The 17,486-nt window shown below is 58.5% G+C and overlaps 2 protein-coding genes across 11 annotated transcripts; both read right to left on the minus strand.

Annotated features, from left to right (window-relative positions):
* Window positions 1-93: 93 nt before the first annotated feature.
* On the minus strand, window positions 94-8,375 carry MCOLN1 (mucolipin TRP cation channel 1). 3 transcript variants are annotated; one of them, XM_024134449.3, is made up of 14 exons: window positions 8,217-8,375; window positions 6,522-6,727; window positions 5,820-5,987; window positions 5,568-5,733; window positions 4,861-4,969; window positions 4,515-4,611; window positions 4,186-4,285; window positions 3,876-3,982; window positions 3,622-3,771; window positions 3,374-3,475; window positions 2,582-2,704; window positions 1,995-2,210; window positions 431-561; window positions 94-326 (listed from the first exon to the last, which is right to left on the minus strand). In XM_024134449.3, exons 1-14 carry the CDS (start codon window positions 8,245-8,247, stop codon window positions 290-292), a joined length of 1,743 nt encoding a protein of 580 aa, XP_023990217.1. In that variant the 5' UTR covers window positions 8,248-8,375; the 3' UTR covers window positions 94-289. The 3 variants fall into 3 exon arrangements, with proteins under 3 accessions (XP_023990217.1, XP_028341126.1, XP_023990219.1); XM_028485325.2 differs by lacking the exons at window positions 94-326; window positions 431-561 and adding an exon at window positions 662-1,177 and having other exon boundaries at window positions 8,217-8,374; XM_024134451.3 differs by lacking the exons at window positions 94-326; window positions 431-561 and adding an exon at window positions 663-1,098 and having other exon boundaries at window positions 8,217-8,374.
* A 1,614-nt stretch (window positions 8,376-9,989) lies between these two features.
* On the minus strand, window positions 9,990-14,576 carry ZNF358 (zinc finger protein 358). Of its 8 annotated transcripts, XM_007107081.4 has the most exons (4): window positions 13,447-13,674; window positions 12,704-12,823; window positions 12,039-12,144; window positions 9,990-11,792 (listed from the first exon to the last, which is right to left on the minus strand). In XM_007107081.4, exons 1-4 carry the CDS (start codon window positions 13,657-13,659, stop codon window positions 10,060-10,062), a joined length of 2,172 nt encoding a protein of 723 aa, XP_007107143.3. In that variant the 5' UTR covers window positions 13,660-13,674; the 3' UTR covers window positions 9,990-10,059. The 8 variants fall into 8 exon arrangements, with proteins under 8 accessions (XP_007107143.3, XP_028341129.1, XP_023990221.1 ...); XM_028485328.2 differs by lacking the exons at window positions 12,704-12,823; window positions 13,447-13,674 and adding an exon at window positions 14,561-14,576; XM_024134453.3 differs by lacking the exons at window positions 12,704-12,823; window positions 13,447-13,674 and adding an exon at window positions 13,832-13,856.
* Window positions 14,577-17,486: the final 2,910 nt, after the last annotated feature.

The raw sequence follows: 17,486 nt of genomic DNA on the forward strand, positions 1-17,486 counted from the left end.
GGAAGGTCGCGCGGAGCCAGCCACACTGAGCGTGGCGACGCTTTAAAGGGACCGGAGACCAGTTGGCGCAGGCAATACCCCTCCCGCTAGAAATGAGAACAAGTTAATTTTCCCGTTTATTTAACACCCACTCTAACCCTCCCTGTCCCACTCCAATGTCCGACCCGACTAGCTCAGGCCCTCACAGGGCGCGACAAGAAGCCGGTCCTTGAAAAGCAAAGGCTAAAAATAAATAAGCATGGGTCTCCGCAGTCCGGGGGCTAATGTCCTATGACGGTCCGGGTCCGAGTCAATTCACTAGCAACGAATGCTCCTCCGAAGCGTCCCTGGAGGAGGGTCGGTGTCAGCGGAGGCAGAGGGCATCAGTTCCCTCAGGCCCGCTTCCCTTCCCCCCAGCCAATCCCAAATCCAAGCCAACCCGGCCTCCAACCTGCCGCAGCAGCAGAGGAGGCTGCAGGCGGAGCCGCTCCCACGGCGGAATTTGCCGGAGGTGGGGCTGTCCTGGCACTGCGCGATGTAGGCCTGGAGCTCGCTCTCCTCTCCGCCCGCTCCGCCCGGATGCTGGGGAGAGATGCCCGGCGGCCCGGCATGAAAGTGGCCTCTGACTTCCGAGGCCCTTGAGATGCGCCCTCCCCTCCCCCTCCTCCCCCCTTCTCTCCAGTCATCTGGATCTTCTCACCGGTCCTCGTGGACCAACCAGGCTCCCACCTCTGGGCCTCTGCACCGTGCTGTGCCCTCCACCTGCTGTTCCTCGTGGTTTGCTTCACCCAGAGACATTCCCTGACTACTGAATGTGTGCACACCCTGAATCTTGGTCAGTTGGTGCCCTCCGCTGTGGCTCCAGCGCCTCGAGCCATGCCTGACTCAATCTGGGTGCTTGACAACCACCCACTGGGGGGTGGGGGCGGGCGGGGTGCAAACATCTTCATTCCCAGCAGCAGTGAATGTTCTGGCTTTTAGCCTTGTCTTCATCTCTCCCAACCTCACAGGGCCAATATCTTCTCTCCAAGTCCTTTCTGGCTCTAGGTCTTTACTTTGGCTCTTCCTTCTCCCTGGTGCTCTCTCTTTTGGGCTCCTGTCTCATCAATCCAGAACTTCCTGAGATGATGGAAAGGTGTGATATCTATGCTGTCCAAATCTGGTAGCTACTAGTCACATTGGCTTTTGGGCGCTTGCTCTGTGGATGGTGTGAGTGAGGAACTGAATTTGTGATTGTATTTCATTTTCATACTAGAGACTACTATCGGACAGCACATTCTAGAAACTTTCCTGGACTCAGCCCGATACGAGTCTAGAGCAGGGGCCTCTCTGTAACCTTCCATACTTCCTTTACACCTCTCATCAGTTGGCTGTTATACTCCCGTTTGTGCATCATTCATCCTGCCCACCAGTCTTGGACAGACCATGTATGCCTGTTTCCTCAGATGCCTGGCACCCAGCACCAGGCTTGGCACACAGTAGGCTGTCACATGTGTTTGCTAAAAGATCCTGTCTACCTGCCACGCCCATGTTCTGCTCTGACCCTCGCAGCCTGCAGGACAACCACCCTTCCCCGGACCCTCAGGACAGAGGGGTTGGGAGCGGGGTTTCCGGAATGAGACAGTCGTAGGCTGAGCTGGGTTCCACCACGTGCTTGGTAGCTGACCTTGGGCGAGTCACTGAAATTCTATGGCTTGGTTTCCCTGTCGGTGAAAGCAGACGCAGGAACCCTACCTGGCCCGAGCCCCACACCTTGATAAAACTGAGTGTGGCAGCTGTGACTGGGACAGTATGGGTCCCTCCTGGGCCCCCCAATTCCGAGCCACCCTCTCCTTTGGCCTCGTAGAGTCTCCCACATTCTCTCCCTGGGTCCTCCTCTCTGCACCCCGCCGTGGCCAACCACGAGGGACTCAGAGCCCGAGTCTGGGGCCGTGCGTGCACGTGTGCACGCACAGCCCCACGGGGAGGCAGGGGGAAGGCAGGCCGGGGAGGGGGCGGGTGGGCCGGCAGCTGACCTTGATGGTGTCGTAGGCGCCGGTGATGAGCGCGATAAAGAGGCTGAGCACCATGTAGATGAACAGGCTGATGAAGGAGTACAGGTAGAGCTGGGAGAACAGCCAGACCAGGCTGCTGCGGCCCTGCTGCGCCTGCATCGCCGCGAACGTCACGAACATGTCATCCCCGTTGATGAGCGAGAAAAGGCACTCGGACACCATGGACAGCGAGCGGAACTGCCGGCGGGCAGGGGGGTCGGGGGTCAGAGGGAGTTGTGGGCACGGCTGGGGGCCGGGGTTGGGGGCTTTGTGGGGTCAGAGGGGACAGCGTACAGAGTACCAGTAGTCACGATAGGGCCACTTGGTGGCGGGGGGGGTCACTGAATAATGACAAGATCATAGAGTCAAGGCTAGGGTCACCGGGGATCAGAGGGAACAGTGGGTAGAACTGCTGCAAACTTGCTGGTAAGGAACCAGGGGTCATTCAGTGTCACCAAGTCAACAATAGATAGACCAGGAGTCAGGGGGCTCGGGAAGTAAGATGGGGAGCCAGGGATCCCTCATCTGTGGGTCACGAGCTCCACCCACAGGTCCCGGCCAGCCCCTACCTTCACATGGTAGGGCCCCAACACAATCCAGCCGCAGAAGCAATAGCCCAGGTAGATGACGGCCACACAGCAGCAGAAGCGCATGACGCTGGGCAGGGCCACCCGCAGCGTGGCGATGAGGATCTGCGGAGGGGCGGGGGTTGGGGTCGGGGGAGGGTGGGGGGTGTGTGTCAGCAGTGGGGGCGGGACCACAAGCCAGGTGGGCCGTGAGCCTGCGGATGGGGGTGAAGCCTGCCCAAGGGCATGACGGGGTGACCACAGAAGCTGGGCTGACGCCTGACAAGGCAGGGTGGTGCTGAGTAGGCCCGAGGGCACCCCCTGGCTGGACTCAGCTCGGGGCAGGAGTATGAAAGAGCAGGCTCACGTGACCCCTGCCCAGGTGGAGTGACGGGGGTGGGGGCGGGGGGGGGGGGCGGGACCACAAGCCAGGTGGGCCGTGAGCCTGCGGATGGGGGTGAAGCCTGCCCAAGGGCATGACGGGGTGACCACAGAAGCTGGGCTGACGCCTGACAAGGCAGGGTGGTGCTGAGTAGGCCCGAGGGCACCCCCTGGCTGGACTCAGCTCGGGGCAGGAGTATGAAAGAGCAGGCTCACGTGACCCCTGCCCAGGTGGAGTGACAGGTGTGCCTGGTGTGGGCAGGTATGGGGAAGAGGCTCCTGGCAGGTCATCTGCAGGGGGTGGTGATGGCAATGCGTGTACGAATTTATCTGGGGGTGGGGGTGGGAATTAAGGGACATGTGGCCGCCCCCGGGAGGGGCGGCCCCGCCCGCATGTCGGAGGAGGAGGCTTACGTTGTACTTGTGGAAGAAGGTCAGGTAGCGGATGACACCGACCCAGACGAGCAGCGTCGAGGTGCCCAGGAGGATGCTGCAGACATCATAGCTTGCCAGGTTCTAGGGGCGGGAGCAGCGTCAACCCCATCCAGCCTGGCCCCTCCCTGGGGATGGGGCCCCGGGCAGGCATCAGCAGGGGTGGGAGAGGGGGCCGGGGTCTGCAAGGAGTCCCCGGGGCTCGGGGGCAGGGCGTGGGCGCGACCCACCTTGGCTTCAATGCCGATCTTCATGATGGTGCCTGAGATGGTGAGCACGTCGCTGGTGACCAGGAGGATGTACCAGCCGTTGACAAATTCCAGCCGCTCCCACAGGCTGATGACCTGTCCCCGCTGCCGCCGCATGAACCTGACAAACTCCTGCAGGGGGAGGTGGGCGGGGTGAGGGCCGGTCCAGACATGGGAGGCTTGCCACCCCGGCCTTGATGGTCCCAGAGCTGGGTAAGGCTGGGGGCGGCTCTCACGTTCTGCAGCAGGAAGCCTCGGAGCAGTGAGCGGGCGCACAGCAGGAAGGAGAAGGCACAAGTGAGGATCACGACCACGTCAAACAGGAGGCGGAAGCTGTTGTCTCCTGTGGGGAGGGGGCCCAAGGCAGGGCCAGGAGTGAGGCAGCTGGTCCAGGCCTAGGGTCTTCAGGGCTGGTTTGGGTTGGCCATCAGGTCCATGGGTTTCTCTGGGTAAGTCGGGAGTTTGGTCCGTGCTGGTCTGGGGCTTGGGGAATTCCTGGGCAGCTTGGGGCCCCCGGTCAGTGCTAGTCGGGGGCTCGGGGCTCACCATGGCCGAAGACGCTGGGGTGCTTACACTCCTGGATGTGGGCCTGGGTCTCCAGGCTGATGGGGATACGCCCACTGTGTGCCTTATTGTCAAATGTGATCTGCAGGGGTGTGGCGGGGCGGGACGGGACAGAGTAAACCTCAGCAGAGCTAGGCTCCCAGAGGCGCAGGACAGATGGTCTCTCCAGCTCCAGCCCCAGCCTCCCCCATCACCCCCACGCTGCCCTGGGCCGAGGGTCCCCAGCTCCAGGACTCAGAAGTCCCACGCCCCCCATGCCATCCCATCACTGGCCGGTCCCTCGCCCCACACCCCAGGCGTTGAGGGCTCACCAGGATGCTGAAGGTGTAGCAGTCTGGGATTTCATTGTTGATCAGGCTCTGGAGGTTGATGGTCTTCAGCTGGAAGTGGATGGTGACGTTGATCAGCCTGGGTGGGGGAGGCTTGGGTGAGGGGGAGGAGGCTCTGCCCATCCCTCCTGCCCCGGGGTGCCAACACTCCTGCCCCACGCTGACTCTGCAGCTGGCAGGGGAAGTGCTCACATGGCAGCATCGGCATGGCCCGCCCCTGCCCCCGCCTGTGGGGAAGCGGCCGCCCCTCCCCCCACCCCCACCCCCACCCCTGAAGATGCCTAGAGTCCTGCCTCCCCCCTCCTCGGCCCCCTTGATGGGGCAGTACTTGTGGAATTTGAGCGTGAGGTTCTTGTAACTGGTGCTGCCATCCAAGAGGGAGAGCTCATCACTGGGGGGCACAAGGGGTCTCTCGGGAGGGTCCACCCGGATACAGTCTGAAGACAGGGAGTCAGGGAAGGGACACTGGGGACAGGGGAGGCACAGGCAGGTCTCCCCAGAGTCCCCGACAGACCCCTTCCCTGCTTTCCTTCCCCCTTCACACTTCGACATTTGTCGTTTGTTCCTGCTGTCTCCCCCCAGGGTCAGGCCTGGTCTGTCTCACTCCCTACACCCACCCTAGTGCCTGGAGCTCAGTGGGCCCCCAAATGTTTAGGGAATGAATGATAGTGAAACATAACACTCAGCTCCTTCCGCGTGCCAAGCATTCTGCTAATCATCAAATTATTAACAATCGTGACCACCCCATCTCCTGGACGAGCAGGAGGCAAAGTGGATTTTAAAGATTTTGTTTTTTTGATGTGGACCATTTTTAAAGTCTTTATTGAATTTGTTACAATATTGCTTCTATGTTTGTTTGTTTGTTTTTTTCCGGCTGCCAGGCATGTGGGATCTTAGCTCCCTCAACAGGGATCGAAACCGCATCCTCTGCATTGGAAGGCAAAGTCTTAACCACTGGACGGCCAGGGAAGTCCCTAAAGTGGGATATTTTTTTTTTTTTAATCCCGACAGCTGAGCCCTGCCCGGCCCACTCACCAGTGACGACCATCGGGTCGATGTCAAAGGTGTCATTGGCTGGGTCCACGTGGCCCCGGTGGTAGTAGCACTGGCAGAGGGCCAGGGCCGAGCCATTGGCCCAGGGCCCGCCCCCGCCCTGCACGTAAGCATACCGACCCAGGGACACGTCGGGGAGCATCAGGTACTGTGGGCAAAGGAGGGGAAGGTCAGTCAGCCCCGCCCGTTCTCCCGGGCGGGCCCACCTGCCCACCTGCTCCTGGTCGCCCGCACCTGGTCCATGGCGTGGAAGATGGCCTGGTACAGCTGCTCCCGGGTGTAGGCCGCAAAGGTGTCATCCGCCCCGTCCGAGTAGCCCAGCAGGAAGAGGTGCCGGAAGGCAATGGTGTTCTCCTCCCGGAATGTCACCGCCAGCTGGTTGCTGAGCCCAAACAGGATGAGCTGGCGGGAGGGACGGGGAGGATTGGCACTGCCGGAATAGGGTCTCCCATGGCGCATGAGTGGAGGCAGAGAAAAGAGAAGGCCCACCCCATGAGGGCATGACCACCATACGTCCCCAAGGCGCAGCACAGAGCGGCCACTCACAGAACTCGTGGCAACAACTAATGTTCATGAAATGTTTACCGGATGAATGTTCGAGAGTCAGCACAGCATCAGACTGCCAGGGTCCATGGGCCACCTTCCAAGGCTCAGCTGCTATGTGACTGGACAAATCCCTTAACCTCTCTGAGCCTCAGCTGTCCTATCTATAGAAAGGGGCAAGAGCAGTGGCTAGGACCTCAGAGGGCATTTATGAAGCTTAAAGGCGCTGCTCCCGTGCAGATCCGAGAGGGCTTCCTGACGGATTAGTGCCACTGTCATTATCATCATATGGGGCTGTGGGGTCAGGACTAGGCTCTGACTCCAAGATTCTCCTTCAAGGAAAATAGCAACCACAGGTGGCATTCTGTGGGCCGGGGCCCCTGAAGGTCTCACCTGCACTGTGACCACCAGGATCTTCACCACCTGCAGCATGAGCTTGAAGGGCTTGCGGCCCTTGGCCCGAAATTTATCACAGGGGCTCATGAAGAAGTACTTGAGACGACGGCGGAGATCCTCCTCTTCTGGAGGGGTTGAAGGGGTTGGGGAAGGCCCCACCCGGGTCCCATACCCAGGTTTGGGTGTCAGGAGGCGCTCAGTCTCTGTGGGATGGGAGAGGGCAGTGGGGACCAGGCCTAGGCAGGTTCACCTGCTAATAGGGGAGGCAGGTCCCAAGCTCCAGCCAAGAAAGAACTCTGAGAGATCTAAGGAAAACCAGAAAACCCGTAACATTTTAGGGATATATGCAGCAGTGCTGGCTCAGTGGTTTCAAGTTACTCAAAAGGGCCTGAGTTGATTCTTGCCCCTGCTCCAGGGCAATCAGCTTCCCTGAGCCTCAGCTACCTCGTCTGCAAAATGGGGCAATAAAATCTCTCACCAAGAAGCTAAGGATTTGACACTTACAAAGCATTCGGTCTCTGAGCCTCAATAATTCCTCAATGAATAGAGCCTATTCTATTTTTTTGGTTTGTTTTTGGTTTTTTTTTTTTGGCTGTGCCATGCGGCATGTGGGATCTTAGTTCCCCGACCAGGGATTGAACCGGGCCCCAACAGTGAAAGCGCTGAGTCCTAACCACTGGACCCCCAGAGAACTCCTGAATAGAGGCTACTCTAAGGACCACTTATTCCTTTCAATCCTGACCAGTCCAAGAGGAAAGCCCAAGTTTTCAGCAACGGCTCGGGTCATAGCTGGTCACAGCAGCCCACAACTGTTCCTGACACAACCCACCATCCCCACTGGGAGAACCCCGCTTCCTTCCAGGGTCTGGCTGGCCCCCTGCCTGGCATGGCCACCAGGATGAAATGTAGGCACTGTCAGAAACTGTCCGGCAAGGAGAGCCAGCCCCTGGTCCCTTTGGAGCTCAGATGCTGTCGTGGTTGTTTACAAGATAGTTGGATGGGAAGCCAGAGGGGAGGTTGCCTCCCTGGCTGGGATCACAGCTAATCCATCCCAGACTCTACCAGCCAGGACATCTTTCAGGTGTCTGCAGCTAGCTTAAGAAGGGAAGATCAACACAAAAGGCATTCCTCCACGCTGCCCTGTGAGAGGCGACTGAGCTTCATTGTGTTTGGAGATCTGAAATTGAGTTAGGCGCCTGCGCTTAAGGTGGAAACCCCGCCCCCAGCACTCCTGCCTAAGTTTAGAGAAGCTGAACATTTGCCTCCTGGTTTGTGGAAGGAAAGCCTGGGAGTCTGACGTGTGGGTTGGAGAAGCTGGGGCTCGCTGTCGGAGTTCCAGCAAAGCTGAGCAATCCGAATCTAGGCTCAGAATGCAAATCCTGGGACCCTCGCCGCCCGAGTCGGAAAAGCTGGCGATCCGCCAGTTGCCTGAGCTGAGGTACTCAGAGCAGAGCCTGGGTTCAGAAAGGGCGGTCGGAATCCCGCCACTCCGAGGTCGGAGAAGCTCATGCCCACCCGCCGCCCAGTTCTAGGAGCCGTCTGCCCATATCTACGCCAAGGGGACGCTGAGAGGTCAGCACTGGAGTTGAGGAAAGGGAAACCGGGAGCTCCGCCGCCCCGGGTCGGAGAAGCCGCCCGCCCGTCCGTCCGCCGCACGCGTTCTGGGACTTGCGGGGCCGCTCGCGCCCTCACCTGAGCCGCGCGGGCCTACGGGCACTGCCATGCCGGGGCGGGGAGCGCCGAACACCGGCGGGCGCGGCGGTGCAACCGGCGTCTGAACACCCGCTGCTGTCACTGCGGCCTCGCTCCCTCGCGGTGCAGCTTCAAACCCTCCCGCGTCAGCTGACTCGAGCCCCAGTCACGTGACCAGCGCGGCCCTGGAGGCAGGTGACAGGATCCGGTCCCTCCCCCTGCGCCACGACGACCCCTGCCGGAGCAGCACGCATGCGTACCTCAGCTGGCCACTTGCCCTTAGGCGGTCCCGTGGTCCTAGCGCCGACGGGCGGAAATGTGCTGGGGGATGGGCTGGCTGCTGGCTCCATCCTGGCTCCCTGTCATGCCCCCGTCCAGTGCTAACCTCTTGACTTCCATGTCCAGTGTTTGACTCCTTTCCCTCCGCGGTGTTGGACGATTATCCTATCTCAAGGCTGCCCCGCTCCATCCTCCCAGAAACTCTGCGTTACTCTCAACCCCCTCTCATCCGAACTGTCATGAAATCCTACTTCATTTCCTAATTACATCGCAAACAGGACCACTTTTCCCCACTCCTATGGGTATAAACCCAGAGTCCCCCAACATTCCCTATGGCCTGCACCACTGCAACAACCTCCCTGATCTTAGGCTCCCATTCCGGATCCCCTCCACTCCACTCGCCATCCAGCAGCCAGAAGCATCTTCAAAAAATATTTCATATCAGTCAGAACCTGCTGGTAGCTTCCCATTTCTCTGGGATGACAAGCAAACTCCCCACTTCAGTCTACCAGGGCCTTCTGTTCTGGCCCCGCCTAACTCCTCCCCTAGCTCATCTCTCAACGGCCCCAGGGCCTTTGCACAATCTTGCCCTAGAGCATAAAGGTTAAGAACTTAGGCTCTGGAGGGCAGACAATTTGGGTTTAAATCTAGGCGCTCCCAACCAGCACTTCTGGGTCTTCCAAAAAGTCCCTTAAACTCCATGTGCCTCAGTGTCCTCATCTGCAAAATGGGAATACTCATAGTTACCTGCCTCATGGAGCTGCTGAGAGAATTAAATGAGAAAATGCTAGCGCATAGCACAAGCCTGGGCAAACAGTACTAATGATTAAATTAGAGGTTATTGGGATTATAAACTCCTTCCTTGGGAAGGCTGTCTGCCATCTAAATCAGAAGTCTTGTTATGCTTCTTGTTGAATGTACCATACTCTGTAATTACTTTTTAAATGTTTCTAAACTTGGTCTCTGAGCTCTGTGAGGGCCAAGGCCATGCTTATCTTGCTCCCTGCTGAGACCCAAGCAATCAACAGATGTTTGTTGAATGCATAAATGAGTGACCTCCTTCGTCCCGTGGTGTACCTGCAATGTGGGCTTTGAAGGGCAAGGGGTAAGTTAGGGGAGCAGACGGGGCAGGGCCGCCCATATGGTTTCATATCAGCCTCCACTATCGGCCTGCTAGACGGTCAACATGCCAGAAATCCCACCATTCCTGGGAAAGCCAACTCCAAAAGGAAGGGAGTTAGACCACCCACAGGGTAAGTCTGCCCCTGACTGGGGTGGCCAGGTCTGGGGGATCAGAGAGTGGCAACTGCTGGATGGACCAGTGTGAGACCTTGTGGGGGAAGCTAGGAAGCCTGGAGGATATTGTGGGGGGAGCCAGGACACTGACGTTCTATTTGTATGTTTGGCTCCGGCCATACCCTCCCATCTCCAGAAGAAGAGGCTGTGCATTAGAGAAAAAACAGCAACAGGAGAACCACAACACAGAGCCAGGAGGCAGTGGGAGGATTTTACTAACTGCACAACACACAACTTTCCCAGGCCCCTGCGGGTGCCAGCATGCCCTTCAGCCATCAGGCCCCAGCAATGCCCCTTGCTCCTGCACCCACTCGGGACTCTCGCCGGTAGGGAGGACTGGGCTGACAGTGTCATGGGTGGGAGAGCCGGGGTCAGGGTGGGACTCAGAGCTGGGGTCAGGGCTGGGCACGGGATCCGGGTCGGGGCTGGGACCAGATCTGTGATCAGGGCTGGCCACAAGGTCGGAATTGGCATTGTGCCCAGGCTCAGGGTCAGAAGATTTGATAGAATCACGGGTGGGGGCAGATCCAGAGCCAGGGATGGGTTTGGGGCTGGGATTGTGGGGGGAGCCCAGCGCAGAGCCAGGGTCAGGGTCAAGGCCAGAGCTGGGGCCGGGGCTGAGGCCCAGGCCCGAACCCAGCACAGAGACAGCATCAGGACCCAGAAGGGAGACCTGCCCTGGCCTCAACATCGAAGCGGGGCTGAGGCCCAAACCGGCAGCGGCCGCAGCAGCTGCAGCGGCCGCGCCCTCGTGCACCCGCTTGTGCTTGGTGAGGCTGGAGGCTTGGCCGAAGGCCTTGCCGCAGAGCTGGCAGCGGTAGGGGCGCTCGCCCGAATGCACGTGCAGGTGTTGCAGCAGCGCCGAACTCTGCCCAAAGGCCTTGGAGCAGTGGGGGCAGGCGTAGGGCCGCTCGCCGGTGTGGATGCGCAGGTGATGCTGCAGGTTGGAACTCTGGCCGAAGGCCTTGCCGCAGTGGGGACAGCGGTAGGGGCGCTCGGCCGTGTGTGTGCGCTGGTGCTGCAGCAGCGCGGAGCTCTGGCCGAAGGCCTTGCCGCACTGCGGGCACGGGTACGGCCGCTCACCCGTGTGCGTGCGCAGGTGCTTCAGCAGCGCCGAGCCCTGCCCGAAGCCCTTGGCGCACACCGGGCACTTGTGCGGCCGCGGGCCACCGTGCGTGCGCAGGTGCTGCGCCAGCAGCGAACCGTGCCCGAAGGCTTTGCCGCACACGGGGCAGTGGTGCGGCTTCTCGCCGCTGTGGCTGCTGCGGTGCTTGAGCAGCGTGGAGCGCCAGCCAAAGGCCTTGCCGCACGCCGCGCACTGGTAGGGCCGCGCGCCCGTGTGGATGCCGCGGTGCTGGGCCAGCGTGGCGCCGTGGCTGAACGACTTGCCGCAGTCGGGGCAGCGGTAAGGCTTCTCGCCGCTGTGGGTGCGGCGGTGCTGGCTCAGACCCGAGCTACGGCGGAAGGCTCGCCCGCAATCCGGGCAGGAGAAGGGCCGGGGCGGGCTGGCAGGTGCAGGGAGCACCGCGGGGCCGGCGGCCAGGACCTCGGGGGTGGCAGTGAGGTCGGACGAGATGGGGTCCAGGTCTGGGGTGGCAGCGGGACTGAGGGTGTCGCTGTTAGGGTCGAGAACCAGGGGGACGGGGCCGATGACGTCTGGGTCGTCAAAACTTGAAGACATGGGGTCGAGATCTTGGGGATCCGAGTCACGGATCCCCGAGATGGAGCTCGGGGCTTCCACATCGGGATCCAGATCCTCGGAGACAGGCTCCAGATCTTCATAGCTGGGGTCCACATCTTCAGAGGCAGTGTTGAGGTCTTCCGGCTCAGGCTCTGGGTTTTCAGAAACTGGGTCCAGCTCTTCCCTCTTGGGGCCTAGGTCTTCTGAGTCGGAGTCAAGCTCTTCATAATTGGGTCTCGGGCCTTTGTGGCCTGGGTTCCTGACTAGGACTGAACGCCGCATCCTGGGTGTGGAAGTGCTGGCTGCTTCCGGTGCAGGATCTACAGGGTGAGGGCAGAAGGTGAGTGGAGGCAGGTTCTGGGGAGCTGGCGGTCTCTTTTGGAGCCTGAGCAGGGAAGGGAGAGGGGGCCAGACTATGCCCCAGATCCCACTCCGGGGCACACACATGGATCATTCTCTTGTCTTGTACTGCAGGGAGATTTTGTACTCGCCCCCGCCAGGGCAGGGAGAAGAGGGACCCTGGTGGGACATGGGGAGGCGGGGGGACTCCCTTCTCAGCCCCACACCTGGATAGAAGTCGTGGGACCCAGCACTAGAGGTCTCCAGTACCCAGCTCCATGGCTCTGCCCCTCTCTCCATCCTGGGCTCCTCCTCTCGTGGGCAGCTTGGGTCCTGTGGAGGAGAGAGAGTCTAGATACCTATCCCCTTGACCCTGGCCCCTTCATGGGGAAGTGGGTGGGTGTCTGGGTACCCGTGCTTTCTGCTAAGTACATGGCCTGAATTCCAGTCCCATAGTTGGGGGTGGCATGTTTGGGGGTTCCTAGTAGGGAGGGCGACCCCTGGCTCACCTCCTAGAGAAGAAGCATCCTGACCTCTGAAGCCTCTATCTGGGGGATGAGTGGGGTGCGGGCAAACAACAACCGCTACTCCTCACGGGGGGAGTACAGAAAGACCCCTGGCTTGCTTCCTGGGGAAGAGACAACGTGAATTCCAAACCTTACAATTCTGGGGTAGGACTGAGTCAAAACACCTGTATTCTATCTTAGATAGAAGATCCTGAATGCAGATTTCTAAAGCTAGAGTGAGTGTGGGGATATAATATGTGGGACGAGCAGGGAGACCCACGGATCCATTAGCCAGGAGGGTAGGGACAGGTGTCGGTGTACCTGTTTGCCCAAGTAGATAGAAGATCCTGAATTCTAACCCCTAGCTGGGGTGGACAAAATAATACCTGGGGCTCCTCTTGGGTTACTGGAGGGACCCTGGGCCATCTCCTAGGAAGGGGAGATTCCTGAGTGACTGACCCCACGACCGACGTACGGGAACGGGCATCAGGAACTCTGGTCCCCTCCTGGAAGAAAGATCCTGAATTCTAGCTCCATGGCTAGAGGTAGGGAGGGGGGCAGAGAAACAAGATGGGATCCCTTCAGGGCAGCAGGAGGAACTCAGGATTACCTGAAGGGGAGGTGATGCCCACCACACGGCTAGGCCTTGGGGAGAAAACAACAAATAGATCTATTCCTGGGAGACAGGGGAGGACCTTTGGCTCTCCTTCTGGGGAGGGGGGCCTCCCGAGCCACAACCCCAGAGCTGGGAGTGGGTACGCAAACAGAGAGGCCTGAGTTCCTAGTTCACCCCCTTAAATTCCACGATGGAGGGTCACGGGACAGTGCTGAGTCCCCTCCTGGATTCCCAGGGGGCAGGGGGACCCTTAGATTCGCTCCTGAATTCCCATCTCTGAGCTGCACGCTGGGAGGAGAAATAACTGGGGTCCTTCTCTGAGTTCCTGGGGGGCAGGTGGAACCCTGGATCACCTCCTGAGGAAGGGGCTTCCAGAACTCTGGACCCCAAGACTGGAGAGTGAGGGAAACAATAACTGGGGTCCTGGGGGAGGGAGGGAACCCCTGGATCCCCCTCTTGAGGATGGGCCTGCTTAACTCCCTACCCCAGGCTGAAGGGTGAGGAGAACAATACCTGGGGCCACTTCTGAGTTCCTGGGGTGGGGGGTCTGGATCGCCTCCAGGGGAGGCGGGCGTCCTGGACTCCCGCCCCCACTCCAACTGAGGGGTTCTCCCCCCACCCCCACACCTCCCGATTGACGGCGCCCAGCTCGGGCCGGGCCCTCCCCCGGGGCCGCAGCGGCGGAACCGGCGCGCTAGGCCCGCGGGTCGCGCGGCCCCCTCCCATCGCGCCGGCGTCTCTGCTCTCCCGGGCCGGGGCTGGCGGCGCGCGAGGCGAGGGAGGGGGGTGGACAGAGGTCGCCCAGGGCCGCGCCCCGCGCCGGGGCCCCCCGCCCGCCCCCCTCACCCCCGCCCCATCGCGGCCTCCGCCCGCCCGACCAGCTCACGGGGACACTCACCCAGCGCCCCTCGCCCCAGCCCGGCCCGCCGCGCCCGCCGGCGCCCCCAGGGCCCGCAGGAAGCCCCCCGCCCGCCAGCCCCGCCGGCGGCCCCCTCGGCCCTGCGGCCCCGCCAAGCGCTCCCAGGGAGCGAGAGGGGCCGGCCGAGGGCCGCAGCGGGAGCTGCTGGGACTTGTAGTTCGCCCGCGTCCGCCTCGGCCTTCGCCATCGCTGCCCCCGCCTCCCCCCGGGCCAGCCTTTGTCCCGGCCCGGCCACCCGGCCGCTCGGCCGCGCCTTTGTCTGCGCCGCGCCCCGCCCGCGCTGTCCCCGCCGCGGCCTCTCCTCTTCTGCGTCTCTCTCAGCCGCTCTCGATCCCTCTCCGCCTCTTCCTCTCTCTCTCTGTTCCTTCTCTGTCGCTCTGTCCCTCTATTTCTATGTCTCTCTCCATTTCAGTCTCTTTGCCTCTCTTGCCCTCACTTTTTCTGCCTCTGTCCCTCTGTGTCTCTATCCTCTTCTCTCTCCCTGTCTCTGCCTCCTGCCCAGGTCTCGGACTCTCTCTGGTTTCAAGAAACACCGAACATTCTCTGTCTTGCAGACTGGCAACGCACACCAGCATAGTCAAGACGCTGAGAATTTACAAACTTGTGTATCTTTGCTCAGTCCAGCATTTCCCTCTAAGACTCCTCCTCGAAGGAAAAGAGTTGGGGATACTGAGTGTTTCCTCCTCCTCCTCCTCCCTGGTCACGCACCGCTGTCACTGGTGGACTCCCTGTGCCTCATGCTCCCTCTGAAGTCTAGACCAGATCTGGGAAGCACTCTGGGCAGACTTTACCTGGAGACACAGATCCCTGTGAGGAGGGAGTGAAATACAGCCCCGGCAGCTGGCAGCTGGGCTGTGTGATGTTCTTCCCTGAACATAAACAACGATCCCAGAATATAAACAATGATCACACAAGGCCGCTCTGTGACCGCGTCTGAGCCGAGATAGACACAAGGACACTCTGCAACCGCAAAAATGAATACACACCCCCTCCTCTCCCCCCACCAACTCACTCAGATGACTGCAGCTTCTTCCCAACGACTGCCCCATGTCCATCCTCCCACTTCGGAGATAAGAATCACCAAAATACCCAGTCCCAGTCGCCGATCTGCTCCCTGCTTGCTGACAGCACCAGGCTAGAATTGCTTCTACTCTTCTCTTCTTAAAATTACCCAGCACAAGCCTGAATCCTATGAGATGCCCTCCTGTCCCCCACCTCTTCTGGAGATGCCCCATGGTTCCCTGCTATGGGATCTTCCTTGCTGCGCAAGCCAAAAAAATTTTTTTGACTACAGGTGTGCTTCTGATGGTCTTTGACTGGTGAATTTGGACAACACCTACCCTTGCATGCAAATCAGGCCTCCAGGAGACTTCGCTCTTCCTTCCAGAACCTTCTAGATCTGGGCTGAACTTACGGCCTGAGACCTGCTTTCCAGCTCTCTGTGGAGAAGCCAGCAGCAGATCTGAGAGACTTGAGACTGCAATTGGATTATGTTGCTTGTTCTTCATCCTGCTGGATGATCCCATTACAAATAATACTTGTAATGACAGTTATCATTTCAGTCTGCCCAGTATGTCTCTCAGCACCTTGCTTTCCCTTTGTGGAGCCCCCTCCACTACTCCAGCTGGACCCGTGTCTAACCCGTGTCCCCCCAGTACCATGCGATCTAAACTTACCAACCTAAGAACCCCACCCCCTGGCCACAGTGAGGTCTGGGATGAAACCATGAAGTTGGAGAATCTCTTTCTTCCTTTGGGGTCATGAGCTGTTTATAGGCTTCATTCTGCTTGCACCCACCTTCCTCAGTTGTCTGGAAGAACAGTCTGCAGACTGAAGCCAATCTATACCAGGATGTAGAGGTGAGAGACGGAGAGACAGCTCTAGCTATATTGGTTGAGCTCCTGGACATAGCCATACCTGAAGCCGGAAGCCCACAGTCTTTCAATATCACGAGCCAACGAATTTCCTGGGTATTTGAGCTAGTTTAGTGGGTTTCTGTCTCTTGCAATCATGACAGTCTTGACTAATTTAGACATGATTTCCAGAAAAGGGAAGGGTATTGAAGGAAATAACTTAAAATGTGAAATTGGCTGAACAAAGGTGAAGTAGAGGGCCAGGGCCACCTTGACATATATATTCATTATAAAGTGAATAGGGCTTCAAGATCTGTGCAGTGCACAACCTCCCCAGATATATGTGGCAGCCCTGTAGAAGGACCTTGCTCAGGAAACCAGAAATCTGTTGTGTTGAAGAAAAATAGCCGATTAAATCATTGCCCATTTTATCTTCGCACTCTGTGTGTCACCTGAGACTGTGGCTCGAGCGGCTTTGGAGGAAAATATCAGGATGTTGGAATATGTAGGAGCTTTCATGAAGTCTTTGCAAGGTCTTATAAGATAGACAAGCTACCTCTATGTGCTCCTTCTTTTTTTAAATAAATTTATTTTTATTTATTTATCTGGCTGCACTGGGTCTTTACTGCTGCACATGGGCAGTACTCTTTATCACGGTGCATGGGCTTCTCTTTTTGCGGTGGCTTGTTGCGGAGCACGGGCTCTAGGCACGCGGGCTTCAGTAGTTGTGGCTCGCGGGCTCTAGAGCACAGGCTCAGTAGTTGTGGTGCATGGGCTTAGTTGCTCCACGGCATGTGGGATCTTCCCCGACCAGGGCTCGAACCCGTGTCCCCTGCATTGGCAGGCGGATTCTTAACCACTGTGCCACCAGGGAGGTCCCTATGAGCACCTTCTTAAAGCAGAATCTAGCACCTGCTCAATTTTGTGAAATTGCTAGGGCTGAATTCTCTGCCCCAAGCTAAAAGAGGAAGTTAGTACTGAGATGGGGAGATAAGATTGGGATTATCAGAGATCTGGTGTGCTCTTCATGCCTCAGCCTTTCAAGCATTGAACACTGAACACTGCCTGTCTATAAAGGCACAACTACCCTCATTGGGAAGAGCCTATTGGCTGAGTCTTTCTGCCCTCTAGATTGTAACCTGGGGCAAGAGAGATGCTATGGGGCTGGGCAGGCACAGGTCTGTTGCTAGGAGACAGGATCCAGCAAGATTGGGCTCCAGACTCCAAGATCCTGGTGAGGTTTGGGGAACCAAATCACCCAGGCATCCAATCACAGCATTCCATCCCTCTGGGCACAGTGATTGGTTCACAGCTGGACATGTGACTCAAATGGGCCAGTCGGAGGGTTGTTAAATTCTAACGTGAGGAGCTGCGGGGAAGACCTCCACCCCTTCCTTTGGGGCTTTAATCATTAGGATTTGGGTTTTGTTTTGTATTGTTTTTGCTTTTGTTTTTTGCCACTGCTTGGACTGAGAGGCGGCAAGGCAGAGAGCATGCCTGATGAGGAATTAGCAGGCTTGATGTTAGACCTAATTACAGACTTTCTTGTTTCTAAGTCAATAAAATCCCTTTCTGCTTGAGCAGATACAGCTGGGTTTCTGACACTTGCAACAAAAATACCCAAGACATTAACAAAGTTTAGGCACTGTTTATTGAGCTGCAGCCAAGTGCGAGGCCCTGTTTTGTTTTTGTTTTTTGTGTTTTGTTTTTTTTTTTTTTTTGCGGTACGCGGGCCTCTCACTGTTGTGGCCTCTCCCGTTGCAGAGCACAGGCTTTGGACG

This window comes from Physeter macrocephalus, unplaced genomic scaffold (genome assembly GCF_002837175.3).
Source record: "Physeter macrocephalus isolate SW-GA unplaced genomic scaffold, ASM283717v5 random_285, whole genome shotgun sequence".
Lineage (NCBI taxonomy): Eukaryota > Metazoa > Chordata > Mammalia > Artiodactyla > Physeteridae > Physeter > Physeter macrocephalus.